General features: G+C 50.9%; 5 protein-coding genes across 5 annotated transcripts; 2 read left to right on the top strand and 3 right to left on the bottom strand.

Annotated features, from left to right (window-relative positions):
* Positions 1–1091: 1091 nt before the first annotated feature.
* On the top strand, positions 1092–2906 carry PG986_011256 (GMC oxidoreductase-domain-containing protein; the record flags this gene model as incomplete). The annotated part of the gene is made up of 3 exons (XM_066847478.1): positions 1092–1294; positions 1394–1476; positions 1537–2906. 3 exons carry the CDS (start codon positions 1092–1094, stop codon positions 2904–2906), a joined length of 1656 nt encoding a protein of 551 aa, XP_066696969.1.
* Positions 2907–3714: 808 nt separating this feature from the next.
* PG986_011255 (CVNH domain-containing protein) lies at positions 3715–4255 on the top strand (the record flags this gene model as incomplete). Its single annotated transcript, XM_066847477.1, has 3 exons — positions 3715–3915; positions 4006–4147; positions 4212–4255. The coding sequence occupies 3 exons, from the start codon at positions 3715–3717 to the stop codon at positions 4253–4255; spliced, it is 387 nt and encodes a 128-aa protein (XP_066696968.1).
* A 3403-nt stretch (positions 4256–7658) lies between these two features.
* On the bottom strand, positions 7659–9666 carry PG986_011254 (uncharacterized protein; the record flags this gene model as incomplete). The annotated part of the gene is made up of 4 exons (XM_066847476.1): positions 7659–7864; positions 7920–7932; positions 8419–9205; positions 9272–9666. The coding sequence occupies 4 exons, from the start codon at positions 9664–9666 to the stop codon at positions 7659–7661; spliced, it is 1401 nt and encodes a 466-aa protein (XP_066696967.1).
* A 1810-nt stretch (positions 9667–11476) lies between these two features.
* On the bottom strand, positions 11477–13694 carry PG986_011253 (Dehydrogenase xptC; the record flags this gene model as incomplete). The annotated part of the gene is made up of 5 exons (XM_066847475.1): positions 11477–11509; positions 11572–12368; positions 12436–12880; positions 13120–13462; positions 13516–13694. The coding sequence occupies 5 exons, from the start codon at positions 13692–13694 to the stop codon at positions 11477–11479; spliced, it is 1797 nt and encodes a 598-aa protein (XP_066696966.1).
* Positions 13695–13970: 276 nt separating this feature from the next.
* Positions 13971–15260, bottom strand: PG986_011252 (uncharacterized protein; the record flags this gene model as incomplete). The annotated part of the gene is made up of 1 exon (XM_066847474.1): positions 13971–15260. The coding sequence occupies one exon, from the start codon at positions 15258–15260 to the stop codon at positions 13971–13973; it is 1290 nt and encodes a 429-aa protein (XP_066696965.1).
* Between the last annotated feature and the right edge of the window lie 216 nt (positions 15261–15476).

The raw sequence follows: 15476 nt of genomic DNA, 5'->3' as shown, positions 1-15476 counted from the left end.
GGTCTTTAGCAAAGAGCGGTGGCCCAACGCCGTTATTCTGATGGTTCGGTCAAAGCTGCTATAGCGAGACAGGTCCTAGGGAATCCGAGAGTGTCGATCGCAAGACTGATAATAACTTGACCGGAGGTAGAATGGGCCATTTGCAGAAACACGGCGGTCGCGCAACATGGCGAGTTACTATCCCTTGCTTGCAGACACGAAATAACACACAATGATGTGATCATATTGGCTGGGCGAGGCATGTTTGCTGAGAGGCCAACCTTGTAAAGCCCGGACATCCTGGCTTTCACGACTGGGATGCCGAGGAGGCAAGCAAACAGGGCATGGGAACGATAGCAAGGCGTTGAGACATTCCAGCATGCCTGGAAGTGTTGGGCACCGTTTGCTTGCGGGTGACCGTGGTTGGTCGCGGGAACAACAAGCAAGGAGCCAATGACTTAAGATGTCACTTGTATGGTAGGTTGCATCGACGCTACTTGATGATCCGAGCAAGCAAACTTGACTTGGGCCCCGAAGCCACTCGGCCACTCTGTTCAATCGACGTGAAATTACTAGCAAAAACAAACAAGTGACTTGGAGATATAAAGTTACTAAACGTATCTATACGTACTATACACAAAATATAAAGCTACAAGCTGAAGGATCAATTGCGTAGTGGAGTGGTGCTGAACGAACATTGCGAGTTGCGGTTTGCTGGTGGCGGGGGTGCTGGGCGGTTAATTTCGCCAACTCCAGGCACCTGGACAGTCGCGCCATGCAGGGCCGCCCGCGAAAGAACACCGAGGATAAATCCCACTTCAGACGTGGCCAGACACACCAGAATGGGTTCCCGATTGCGCCGTACATATGCAGCACCCATTTGCTATCAATCATCATGCATTTTGGACATTCTTGGACCAGGGGCCTGCGGCGTAGCAACCAGAATCTGCATAGGTCCCGCCTGGATGGATACAGGTAAGGAAAGCACAAATAATGCATGTATGCAAGTATCTGCCTCCCTTTCAATTCCCAACTTGACGGTACTGCCACTTTCCTCACCACCCTCCCCTCTCCTCTGTTATTCCAAGTGCAAGATCTCTTGAGCTATCACCATGTTATTGCCAGTAGTGTGGGACTACATCGTCGTCGGTGGTGGGATCGCCGGGTCGGTGGTCTCTAGCCGCCTCTTGGAGCAGGATCCCTCATTGAAGATACTCCTGATCGAGGCGGGGCCCGATGTGAGCGACCGGACGGACATAACTTACATCAACTCGACCAACCTGCTCATGGGCGATTTCGATTACAACTATCAAACGTGGGTTGTCAATTGGCAGTCAGATTACCGGGCGTTTGTCACGCTGTCGCCGTCTTTCACAGTCCCCGCCACCTGAATGATGCTGACATGGATGCCCAGTGTACCTCAAGCAAATCTACGCAATCGGCAAATCGCAAACCCAGGCGGTCGTGCTCTGGGAGGCGGCTCTGTCATCAACCAGGGTAAGCAAACACTGCTAATTACAAGACAGGCCAGCCTGCTGACATATCAACCATTTCAAGGAGGCTGGACGCGAGGCTCTAGTCTCGACTACGACCATTGGGCCGAGACTGTCGGCGACCGGCGCTGGAGCTACGCCGGCCAGCTCCCCTACTTCCGGAAGTCGGAGGACTACTGCGACTCCAAGAATCCCGACCAGCACGGGAAAGGAGGCCCCATTCATGTCGACTCCGTCACCTGCACTGGCCGCCACTACCCGCTTCGGGACAAGGTCTTCGACTCGTGGCACGAGGCCGGGGTGGAGTCCATCCCCGAGCTTGACGGCAACGCCGGTAAGATTATCGGTATCGGTGAGCTTTACGAAAATCGCCGCGACGGAAAGCGTCAGATCGCCAGCTCCGCCTACTCCCTGAAGGGAGTCACCGTCCTGACGGACACGGTCGTGGGATCAATCACCCTGGCCCAACGCGACGATGGCTGCACGCAAGCCACCGGTGTCCGACTCGCCAACGGCACCGAATACCACGCCAAGCGCGTCGTCGCGTCGGCCGGCGCCTACCGGTCGCCCCAATTGCTGCTGCTCTCGGGCATCGGCCCGTCCGAGACCCTGGCGCAGCACGGCATCCAACAGCACGTCGACCTGCCGGACGTCGGCCAGCACCTGGCCGACCACATGATGCTCGTCAACTACTGGCGGCTCAAGGACCCGAGCTTGGGCTACGCGCTGGGGTCCACCAACCCGCTCTTCCAGGAGCCGCAGTTCGGCCTGGGCAACCCCAACGACTGGGTCACGACCACGGTCGTGCCCAGGAACGAAGGGGCGAGGCACGACCCCGGAGCGCCCTCCTCGTCCGTCCAGGGCGGCGATGCCCAGTTCGGGGACATGGAGAACTTCCTCGCTTATGCCGCACCGCCCTCTGCTGACCCCCTCGTCAACATGGACGGAACGCACATCAGCACCTCGCTGGCCAGTCTGCACCCGACCTCGCGCGGCAGCGTGACCATCTCCTCCTCGGACCCGCACGCGCCGCCCGTCATCGACCCGAACTACCTGTCCACCGAGGCGGACCGGTACGTCTGGCGCGAGTCGGTGCAGCGCCTCGTCTCGTTCATGGTCGGGAACGGCACGGCGCTGGGACGCGAGGTGGTCGAGTCGGAGACGCCGCCGAGCGCGTTCGCGGCGCGGCCTCTGAGCCCGGAGACAAGCGAAGACGACGCGTACCTCGACGCCCGGATCGCGGCGGGGGCGTCGTCGATCTACCACCCGCAGGGGACGTGCGCCATGGGCAAGGTGGTGGACTCGTCGCTGCGGGTACGCGGCGTCCGGGGGCTGTACGTGGCGGACGCTTCTGTGTTTCCGGTCGTGATTGGGGCGCATTTGCAGGCGGCGGCGTACGCGCTGGGAGAGCAGGGGGGCGGCCATCATTGCTGAGGATAAGCAGTAACTGAACAGATCTGTAGAATGGCATAGCGCCCGAGATATCCTAAAATCCTGAAGAAACTTTATGAACACATATAAATACATACATACACAAATCCACATCTAGCGGAGGATGTGCCCATTTCTGACCACCACCACATGATACCTTCGTCACCCCCTTTGGCGATATTCTATTTCATCGTATACGGAGAGTGCCAGTAATTGATGGCGTGTCACGCTCAAAGCCGGCAGATCCGAACACCCCCTTGGTCATAGACGATCTCGACAGCACCCGCATGGGACCGCAGTTGTCGGTTAGAAATACCCACGTAATCAAGAAATACTGAGGGCTAGACTCTTATCTTACCAAACTCGATGGTGTCAACTTCGTGGAGTTTTGTCCGGGCTTCCCAAGGCAGCTAGCCTGCCCGGAGTTATCATGCGAAGTGCCATCCGCTTTGAAAACAATATTGCCTTGGCAAAGCTGTAAGCTTCGTCTATAGAAAAGGAATGTTCCGTTTATGTGGAAAGGGGTCCGAATGTCGTCCGAGTAAGCTTCAAATCCTCGAATCACAGTTTGCTCGGGCCACCCATCTACCAGAGGGTCGGCCCCGGACCGAATCGTCTTATTCATGCCAACATCGTATATTGCTGGGCAAATATCTAATATACGTGAGGATTTCGGGACAGGAGAAGGGACATATATAAGTCCGCGCGTCCGCCGCATGTCTGTCCATTCTTCCTCTGAGCTATCGTTCTATCCATTCAGCCCAAGAGCATCGCTACACGTACTCAAAGCCGCCGTCTCGTTTTGCTCGCCATGAAGTTGCTAGCAGCCGTCTCTGCCCTCTTTGGCGTTACTGCTGCGTCTAACTGGAGTGTTACTTGCTACGATGAAGTGTTTGACGCATCCACCGGCCTCGTGACCGCCAACTGCGACACGGGCGACGGCAAAGGTACCCTGCATGCCACCTCGCTCAACTTGAACACTTGCTACGGCTGGGACGGCGAGACCATAGTGGTGAGTGGCCTTCGTGCCTCGACGGCGTCATTTGCCCAATCGGCATTGTGTTTGGGTGTCCGCTGACATCAGCCACGCAACGCCAAATAGGCCAAGCGCAACGGCAACTACGGCAACTTCTGCACGGACTGCAGTCTGAATAAGATCCAGGACCCCATCTGGCCGCTGAAGCTCTCGCCCTACCTGAACTGCACCTGTGGCGACCCGCCCGTGGACGCTGCTGTGAACACTGGTAAGGGAGGGGGTTATCATCTTCTGGTGCGACGAGTGAATCTCATTGCTGACACTCCTTGTAGACTCCTACGCCTTGGGTAATGACTTTGGTAACTTGGTTTGTTAGGTAGTAGGTGTCCTGCTCGACTTGGGCAGGCCAAGGGAAATCTTGGGATGCGTTGTCTCATTGCTTGGGAATCGATAAACTTCAGTCTGAAACAGTCCAAGACAATGATTCGATGACAATCCACAGGTCGCCTTGTACCGGACCTTTCCGTGCTGGAAATCTTGATTGGTGTGGACATTCCTCGTCACTGCACTTACAGGTTCGCATCATACGACCTATTTGAAACAAATACACAGCATCGTCCTTTATGTTCAACCGGGAACTGTTTAGAATCAGAAAGCGGGGGAGGCATTCGTAAGCTCATACTCTTTTTCTCATAATCTATCGTTGGCATCTGTGGCTGGTCTTCACCGAGTGCAGTACGTACAGCGCTGATGTGAGATGAGCCGCGAGCTCCCCACGGGTAAAGCGGAACGACACAGGTTTCTAAGCAAAACCAGGTACCTGGGCGTTTGGGGCGCCATAGGATGATCAGAAGGTATTGCTGTACATTTTCATCTCGATCTTGAACTGATTATATCCATGCGTGATTGTAATAGAAGCGTACAGATACTGTTAATAGTATCGGTATTATACTAGGTATAGTTGCCATCGATGCTTGCCCTTGCAACATCGACTCGTATACTGTTGAAGCAGTTTGTTAAAATACGTGGCCGAGGCCATAAATACTCCCTTCCACCATGTAACCTAATACTTTTAGTCAAGCGAACTTCTATAAGGATGTAATATGCTAATCACTGCGCTAGAACCGACGCTGTTACCTCATCGATTGGAAAACATGCTCTGGTGTTACCCCAGTATGTAGAGTTATGACCGTCTACCCTGACACGACGTATTTCAATGGCTCGATGCGTTTGGTTTATGTGAGAAGTAGAATGGTGGCAGATAAATTGTCTCCGAAAGCCCGAGAAGGCGGTCTGCACGGTTGAACGAGGCCGAAATCGCGAGCATTATTTGAGCCCATGGCGTGTTACATACAAGACAGTGCTGTAAAATGACCGTATATGGCCGCTATACAGATTCCCGGTATGGAGTATGGCCTTCGCATAATCTCGATGTAGGGATATTCATCTTTCGTATAAGATGCAACCCCTACTAGCTGCCCCCCTTCACTGACCCCCTAAAATAGATATAAAAATCAATAACAATAGCAATAGATAGGTTAATTAAGTAACATACACTGTATTTTAAGGTCTGTTTCGGCTCGTGCGCACTATAATAAAGTTACCTTTATCACTAGCTCGATTTATATTAATTTCCATTATCTTACCGGCGCCCCTTTTCGGCCTTTTCTTTAGCTTTCTTTTTTAACGTCTTTTTAAACCTCTTTAATATTTACTATATAAATAAAGCCTTTATTAGGGTCCTTATTAACCTTTCTCTTTTTTTAAGCCTTTATTTTCTTTAAATTTACCTTTAAACCGGCTTTTTCCTGCTTTAACCGGCCGATTTAGGCCGTTAAATTATTAATACTCTTGTCGAGCTTTTTCCACAGTAACCTCCTAATTAAATTACCGGTGGTGATATTAATATTAAATATCGCAGCCCTTAAATCTTTGACCTGCCGGCTGTTTTTAAGCGTTTCGATCTTTTTAGCCTTCGGTTTAGTTGGCTAGCGCGTATCCTCGGCGGCGATAATTTTATCGATAGCTTGCATTATATTAGTGTAACGAAGCCTGTTGTTTATCGGCTTATCGATATTAAGGGGGTAGATGCTAGTTGCTACTTATTCACTAGCGATAACCTTAGGGGTAAAGGCCACTTTGCGTACTTTAGCCTAGGCTCGAAAGAAGTCCCCTTTTTTAACGTAGCTGTCATTAGTAACGGCGCATATTAAGTCGAGCTCCCTTTAGAACCTCTTTTTCAGGATTTTAAAACAGTTAATATCTAGGGGCTGGAGCATATGAGAGCTATGTGGTAATAAATAGAGGAGTTATACTTTAACCTCTAACGCCGCTAGTATAAAGTCATTATCGATATAACTTTTATATCTATTTAAAATTAAGAGCCTTTATTAGTTAGAGTTATTAAGCTTAGTTAAAGGGATAAAGATTTTTCTTAGCTATTTTAAAGCTATAAGATTAAAAGTTTATCCTTTTAATAACGCTTTAAAGGCTTAATTCTTATATTTATAATTAACTTTATCCTTTTTTTAAAGGAACTATTATTACTAGACCGATTAGCTTTTAAATATAATTAAAAGCGGCAGAATATTATTAATAGTATTAATATATTTTAAAATAGTTATTTACTCGCGATTAGCCGAGTCGTTCCGTATTAAACTTTAATAGGCGGCAGGGCCGATTATTATAATACCCTCTTTTATCGTTATCGCAGTTTTTATTTTATCGGCGTTAAATTTAAATCGAGGGGGTATACTTACGATAATAGTAGTGTTAAGCCGATTAAAAAACCCTCGCACGGCCCCGTTTAATATATATACGAGGCGCCGAAAATCTATCGCTTTAATATACACGGTCTTAAAGGCCGGATAACGTCTTAAAAAACGGTGCACCTATCGCTTGCCGATAAGGTAATCGACCCCTTTTGTAAGGAGGATGCGTTAGGTATATATGCGAAAGAGTCGGTGCGTAAATACGTAACCTAAACTAGCCTAGAAAAGGGCCTATTTAATTAAAAAGGTCTTTTCCGTAGGGGTGAATAATTACCGAGTTTTATCCTGCTCTTTTTTTAAATATTAACCCCTAAATCGGTTGTAAAGGGTGCCCCTATTAATGTTGTAGTCTTTAACCGCACGGTTAATGCTTCCGCCGGCCAGTACGGCCTGGACCGCTTGGGTAATGCGAGCTTCTTTGGTTATGTTAGTAGTGGTAAAAAGAGGAAAAAAAGAGGAAGAGATTGATCTACTTCAATTGACAGATGAGTGAGATTTGACCCCTTTATATACTGTTGTTGTTGCTCAGGGGCTCTAGAATCATCTGAAATCTGGAGGGGTCATTTGAGGGGGGGGCAGCCGACAGGGGTTGCATCTTATAGGCCTGACCTAGACCGGATGCCTTTAAGCTCCTTCGGCATTTTTAGCAAAGAGTATGCGCTTCTCATTGGGTCCAGCAAAAGTCCTACTATGCTACGTAATAACATTTCAGTGTCATCAGTCTTTCGCTGATCATCACAGAGGTCGCAGCACCGTAGACGATGGTGAGACTGCGCTGGCTTTCCATCTGCTGATATGGCAATACCCTCGAAGGAAACAGATCAGCAGACTCCCAGCACAGAAGGGTAGGAAACCGCGAGCCTCAAGTGATACCTGCATTCATGGTCTTGAGAAGTTGACATTTGACGAATATAAATACCTGGCTGCTCTACCAAAGACGTGGACTCGATTTCCTCTCCTCACCATCATCCAGCAGCAACCAGTAAACCACACGACCGACTATCATTTTCACAGAACAAAACCCCATTTTTGCCCAAAATGAAGCTCACCATCATCGCCTTTCTTCTCTTCGCGGCCTTCGCCGTTGCCAACCCGACGGCCGCCGAAGGTGACGGACTCGAGGCGAGAAGCTGCCGCGGCGAAGGCAACACCTGCAACGTAGCTGTCCCCGGCGGCACATGCTGCAGCGGCCTCAAGTGTAACAAGCACAACGTCTGCGCCAAGAAATAATTGCATTACTCCTTAGAGTGGACTGAAAGTGGTAGGTACCTGGTCCCAGTGGCTGCAAAAATTTTGATGATTAATAGGCTCACCATTGGCATACAATCAGATGCGACGCAGTAGCACGGCCTCTAAAGTGACTGCATCGGCCCCCTCAAAGAGAGCCACAAGCAGCCATGGGGCATCACTGGACAACACCAGCAGGACCGGTTCATGAATGGAGATGAAAGGGGGAGGATCGTGGCTTCTTATTCCTGTCACTCCTTTGTACTGCCAGAAACCTGTCGAAGCCAAGTCTAGCACAAAGCATTCCACCACTGATCGAACCGGTGGGCTGTTCACTTAGCAGACCAGGTAGCAATGAAAATCCACGTCGCTCGCTCATAATGAGGGCCGTCGTTGTGAACGGTAGTATGTGCAACGCCAATGTTATTAAGAAGTCCCATTTGAGATACGAAACTTTTCTGTTCTACGGCGAGAAGTGATCAGTCGCTGTCACATCTTCGCCGATTACCATACTATGCATTTTGGTAGCATATCCTCTTACTGTCGGTAATAAAGCAGGGTACAGATCTTTGTAGGACTTCACGAGAAGCAGGAAAGCATCCAGAGCTGTGTCAGTTGCCACACCCCAGCTCTGGATTGAGAAACATGGCGCGACGGGATTACGTGGACCACTCGCCACGTGGGGCAGGGATGCCGTGATCTGGAATCCTAGACTCTCCAAGGCCCTGATGGCATCTTTGAGAGCCGATAGCGAGTTTCCAAGGATGTAGTACTGTGCATAGCCCAGTACCACCCGTAAGTTCGCCAGTTCCATGCTGACCCCCTGTGTCCGTTGGTCTCTGATACGCGCGAGCTCTCGAAATGCATCTGAACATTCTGCAAGCTCCTTCATAAGTAGCCTAGCCCACAATTCGCGTGACGAGTCCACGACCAATTCGGCGCGTGGCACCATCTCGGCGAGCTGATTGAGAGGTTTCCGTGCCTTCTCCCACAGCGACTCAGCTCGGGATGCTTCGGCGTTGGTGCATAAAGCGCAACGGCAAGCGAAGCCCCATATGCGCATTAGCTTCTCTCTGCCCAATGGGGCTGTAGGGTCTCCCAGATAGCTGATCTCGAGTTCGCTGCCGGCCGGCAAGTCCCGCGTAGCACGGAGAATCAGCATGTCACCTATGAAGCTGCAGCGACAGTTGGGTAGGCAGGAATGGTTGAGGAACGAGGCCTTGGGCCACAGACCGCACGATATCTTCTCCCCACCTTTGAAGAATTCATCTTTACTGGTCTTGGGTGCTTTCATGCCGTTGAGGGCGAGGACTTTGGCTACGTGGAACCTGGGGTATGTATCAGCATCCAGTACGTGCCTTGTAGTTTAGGGATAGTGGCATCGGTAGACTCACACGTCAACAAGTAACTGGCCATCCACCATTGATTCAGGTGGGACATTGAATTGTTCTGGCCCAGTCTTATACTCTCCACTGTACAGCGTTGAGAATTCAGCGACAGATTCCGGATTATGTCGTAATCTCTGGACTAGATGGGTTAAGACATCCGTGGAGACACCAACGAGTGACTTGTTGATGTCCATGTATGTCGGGGTTGAGGGAGCAGTATTGTCCTGTACTTTATAGCAGCTGTATCCAGAGGCCTTCTCGCAAAGTAAAATGTTACCAGCAGCGACGGCCTGAGTAGTAAACAGACCCTTTCCCCGCCCTGGCGAGTCCCGTACCTCTACCAGTCTTGAGAAGGTCGCGCAATCGATCAGATACGGTGGTCTTTGAGCTTCTTGGTACATTATATGAAAGTCGTACCGGCCATTGCGTGACTCGTGAAGTCGTTTGGTGACACGGTCCCGCTGCCGTAATACCTCCGTATCCCCAGGATAAAGCCGTTCCGCTAAATCGAGTTTGTCAAGGCAGCTGTCGTACTTATCAAGTTGGTATAGAGTCATTACTTGATATATGATACTCTGCAAAGGTGGAACACCAAATGACTCGCTGTTCTTCGCGTCCGCTAGTGCAGGTGCTGCCCGACCAAGTTCTAAATTCGCTAATGACCGAAATAGAAACCCGAACTGCTTCTCAAATGTGACTTCAGAGACAACAATCATATCAGAGCAATGTTATTCCATTTCAGCCCATGCCTTCTGATTGGACGTCTCTTTCACTGCATCGAAGAGGACTCGAGTCTTCGCTTTGGCTTTGACCAGTGTGGCCCGCCATTCCAACGGGATTCGACAGTCGTCCATAGCAAACCGAACCACGTCACATTCATGGTCAACCCTCAAACCATACATAGGAAAGTTGTAGAAGTAAGGCTCTTTCAGGATTAGTACATCTCCCTTCTCAATCGCGTCTCCGGGGAGTGTTTGGCCAACGTGACGGAGACGAAAGACCCTCAGATAGACTGTAGTGCCTCGTTCGTCCTTCACGAGAGCTCTGACCCCTTTATAATTGCTGAAAATCGTTGCCACCCGAAGAAGAACCATCTTGCCCACGATGGTGTGTCATGAGTGCCATTGTTGATATTGGAATAGGCTGAAGAGAGGTTTCAGGGCGCACGCATGGTAAGTATGGCTGTTGGAGAACAACGTGTGATGGCGCGGATCGACCTTCATGTCTCCAGATTTCGGTTTCTTTACAGAACCAAGCCCAGAGTTTGTCGCGTGACGGAAGATCTCGTGCGATCTCACCTGGTCTTCTGGCATCTATCTGGACAAATTGGCGATAAGCGTCAAATGCTCTTCCATCATCGGCCACATTCATGGCGGCGTATAAAGTGCGTGGGCAATTAAGATGACTAGTACTGAATAGTGGGTGGTTGGAAATATTATCAAGTAGAACCAAGTGAGCAATGCATGGTGTGTTTGTGGGAGATGGTGGTTGCGGACTGACATATATAGTGAACTAATCCACCCAGCACTATTTCAACAAGGATATCCGGGCATCTCCCCAGGCGCAAAGGACTCACAGTTTCGGCCTTACTCATGAATGATGAACTGATTCTGGCCCATAGGCAACGATAATGCTTATGAGTGACGGATATGAACTTGTCTCTAGTTGTTGATGTTTTCCATCTGTTGATACTGTGAGAGGGCCCGGCACTACATATCCACCTCCGGTCGAAGGCCTAAACGTATGGGAGAAGTAGCAAATGCTCTCATTTGTGGCCCGCCGTTACTGGAGCCAGCTAACGAAACTTACATCACCCTGGATAGCGTTTGGACTATGACTTGTTTCCAGGCGAGCATGAAACAAAGGAAGTACAGGCGCTCAGGTATCCTAGTGGAACAAACACAGTCAAGATCTATCATTTACGTGATCGTCTGCTGGCTTTTCTGAGATGGTACAAGTAGCATCTGGCGATTTGTATCACTGCCTCGTTTAATTGGTTTAGCCAACACCAAATTTGATTAGAATGACACGTAATATGTGACTCGTACATTCATTTAAACCACGAATAGTTTAATTATATCCGGCTTTCAAATTCCTGATTAGCCTGGACTTCAACCGAACCAAGCTCGTAGAAGTAATAGATCCTAAATCCCACTTGCAGTCATTATGAAAACACTTATTGCGCTAGTTCTCACGACCCCGCTACCCTGCTTATGTCCATTCTTGAATGATGATATCCGCAGCCTGAGTCTTCGGTTAGTATGGCATGATAACAGATACCAGGCAAGACGAAATGGGCTGCCTACCTTTTCCCCAATCGCGTACGCCGACGAGCTCGTATGCGAAGAAGGCAACAACAGCGCAACACTCATGTCCACGACCCGGAGCCCATGGGCCCCGTGCACCTTCAGATCCTTCCCCACCACACCGCCCATCTCGCGCGGCAGCATCGCCGCCGTGCAGCACGGGTGATGCAGCGACAGATGCACCGAGCGCCGCGCGTACTCGGCCAGCTGTTCCGTCGTCGCGACGTCGGCGCCGGGGGCGACCTCGACGGCGCCGCGCGCGCGCAGGGTCGGCGTGGAGAGGACGCGGCGCAGGTAGCGCAGGTGGGCCGCGCTGACCGCGACGTCGAGCGGGTTGCTGCCGCCGCGGTAGTCCAGGACGGGCTGCTCGAGCGGGTGCGTCGCGTTCAGCCGCACGCTGCCGCGGGAGAAGGGGTGCAGGTTCACGGTCGATAGCGAGGTTCCGCCGCCGAAGGGGACTTCGAGACTCGGCGCCGACGGGTTCGAGTGCAGCTCGAGGAGAAGGGCGAGTTGGTGTTGGTAGCCCGCCATCATGGCCCGGGAGGTACTGATGTCGGGAGGAAGATATTGCGCTGCGTTGTCTGACGGGGGTTTCGCGAGCTGTTGCTTGATGGTGGCAATGATAGACTCAAAGTCGGCTGACATATTGGCCAAGGGTATGTAGATAGCACTGTTTCTCATGGCCAGTGTGTAGGGGCCCCTCGCCGGTGTTTCGGCAAAACCGGCGGTGGCGTCGGCTATGACCGCGGGATCATACATGTCGGATGGTAAAGGTGAAAGATCCAGTGGTTTCGTGTCTTCACGCCGTTTTCTCGTGTCAGTATTTATACGATTATTCACTTCACTTGGTGACTAGGTACTTACAATTCGATTGGATGATTGAAGCTGAGTGATCCTGTAGGTTTGCACCTACGCCCGGAAGGTCTACCACCGTAGATATACCAGCCTTTTGTAGTACCTCAGCGGGACCAAATCCACTGCGATGTAATATAGACGGTGTATGCAATGCCCCGGCAGAAATAATAACTTTCAGTCTGGCCGTCACGTTGAACAACCGGCCGTCCGACAGTGACCTCACTTCCACAAGGGGCGGGCGCCCTCCTTGGACCTGGTCGTCCTGATACAGAACCCTCACGGCCTGATGCCGCACCAGCAGGTCGTAGTTGTCCCTGGTCGCGTTGACGTCCGCGTAGTGACCTAGCCCCGAGTGGGATCGTCGGCTTGTCGTCGGATGTTGAGAGGTGGGTACCCAACACAGGCCAGCTTTGTCACCACCGGCGCATTCCTGTCGGATGGGAATGCCCAGTTCCTTAAACGCGTCCCGTAGAGTCGAGAGATCAGCCCATTGAAAGGGTGGGTAGCTGGAATGTATTGGCGTGGTGCCGCCGTAGATGCTATTGTCCCAAGTGTAACCAAACTCATTTACGCTGGTGTCAGGGGCTCGGTGAAAGTTACGCTCTGTAGAACCCCCGTCGTCAGCAATGCTTCCTCGATGATTCCCCAGTGTTCCATTGGGCCATTATTCAATGAACGGCCCCGGTCTCTTACCTTTTTGAAGTATGGAAATATTCCCTCCCAATTCCACCGGTGCTCGCCCCGATCAAACTGTTCGACGCCTGTCGCGACGTCCCACGCATCAAAGTCATGGCGCGAACCGCGGTCAAAGAACTGCCCGTTGACGCAACTACTACCTCCGACGACCTTGCCGACGACCACTTTGGCCGTCTGGTTAGCCACATGCGGACTCGGCAACGAGTTGAATGTCCATCTGCTGGCGCCCGGAAAGCCCGGGGCGTGCTCGACCTGCGGCGGGTCGAAGAAGCCCCGCCCGTACTCGATGTCGCCGTACTCGATGACCAGTACAGTCTCCGCAGATGGTCTGGTCAATTTCCTGAGAGGCGTAGAGGACCAGCCGGATCTCTTTGGTGCTTACTGCGGGGAAACGCCTCGCTGAGACGGTCCGCGACTGTGAGGCCAGCCGTTCCGCCGCCAAGGATAACGAAATCGTACTGTTCGCGCAGCTGTGCTGCTTGGTGCTTGGCAGCGACGGCATCTGGTACGCCCTGTGCGAGCCTTTGCAGGACGCTTAGCAGCAGAACAATGCGGAGGGTTACTGTCGTCATTACGAAGTATTCGTTGGCCACAAACAGTTACTAATTATCTGATTATTCAGTTGCATGTTGGGGGGAACAGCCATTATATAGGCCGCCAACGTTTTGGAGCACCACCGGCGATACTCTCGTGCCAGGGATTACCTGCATGCGCCAAGAGGTGATGAGACCAATCCCGCAGCTCGACGGAGAGCATATGGTGTCTTGGCATCTGCAAAGTGATTACCCATACGAGAGCTGCATGCCGAGAGAGGTTAAGAGGCAACGCGCTGCGTTGTAAATGATTCACTAGGACCTTGCACCGGCCAGACACGTCAGAAACAAACCCCAAATGGATGAGGAATGCCACATCTCGTTAGGGCCCGCTCCTCGGTCCAGCACAAGGCGAAGAACCTCGGCGTTGGGATCTGGAAGATGTACGCTATAGTGGTGAAATATCGCATGCTTCAGAACATTGCCCAAGAGGGGCCGGCCTGTCTTGGCAAGGACAGCATCCAGCGTCAAGTACTCCTTCAAGTACGCAACGAGGTCGAACTCGATCGCAACCGCCAGAAAGTTTTCGCGGTACGCATCGTAATCCTGGAGTGCAATGGACAAATACCACAGCACACCTGATGTCTTGTGGATTCGTTTTTGTGCGAGGAACTCGACCACAGGACGCAACCGAGTGGCTATGTCGAGACACTCCTTTGTGTATTTGAGATCATCGACTGACATTACGCTGAGAACGTAGCTAACCAGTCCAAAAGGCAGTCTTGCGTGGTCCGGACGCGACTTATAGTTAAGAGATAAGATCTGTACTAGTTTGGCATTGCAAAGAAACAATCGCACGTTGTATCGACCCTTAGCCCTTTGCGTAAGCTGTTCCATGTTTTCGGGCTCGCGAAGGTAATCGTAGAATGACCGATGGAGGAAGTTGACGTGGTAATTGTACGTACGGACAAGGTCGGTTGAGTCACGGCTGTCCAAGTATTCTCCGTTATGTGGTCCAGATTCCGTAGAAGCGGCCAGCCCGGCATTGTTAATAGGTTGACCAAGGCCTACGGACTTTTCAGTACGTCCTTCGGTATATTGTGTTTTCAGAAGCCCTCCACACCTGCTGTTGACTCGGCGGGATGCAGAACCTATCCTAGCGCAAATTCCCTGGGCGCTGATGTCGTACTTGGCCAAGCTGTATCCCGGACGGAGCGCAAAATCACAATGATGCTCTTCAATAAAGGAAAGATCGAGCAATTGCAGAAATTTGAAGTTAACGAATCTTTTACCGTCGTGTAGTGTAATCTGTAACATAATGGACGATTCGGCTTTATACTTTGGCTCAATAGAGTCCATGATCCTGTAAAAGTAGTCGTTTATGTCATTCGGCACCTTTTCGACTATTTCAATCAGCTCCGCCATGCTGGCACCGTCCCTGGCTTCTTCGAGAACCTCCGTCACTACGAGGCATACCCAAAGGAAAACTCCGGAGGACGACGTTATGATGTTATTGAGGAGGGTGTTGATAAGTTTGTTATCCCCTTGGCTTAATATCCGAAATCGCGGCTGCTTGTTGAACTGGTCCAGGATGAAGACTTGCATGTCTTCAAATGTGAGGTCCTGTAACCGCAGCTGAGAACAATATCCGAAGGCATCTCGAAAGATATTTCCAGGTCGGTTTGAGACATATATTTTAACAGTGTCGGAGGAACCAATGAGTTAAATAAGTTCAATAAGCTGCTCTTGTCGGCCTCTTGTATCTTTTAACTCCTATACGCCTTATTATTAGTATTAGCGTAGTCAATTTATCTCTAATTA

This window comes from Apiospora aurea (genome assembly GCF_038362705.1).
Source record: "Apiospora aurea strain CBS 24483 chromosome Unknown utg000007l_segment0_segment0, whole genome shotgun sequence".
Lineage (NCBI taxonomy): Eukaryota > Fungi > Ascomycota > Sordariomycetes > Amphisphaeriales > Apiosporaceae > Apiospora > Apiospora aurea.
This window is presented reverse-complemented; position numbering and strand designations above follow the sequence as displayed.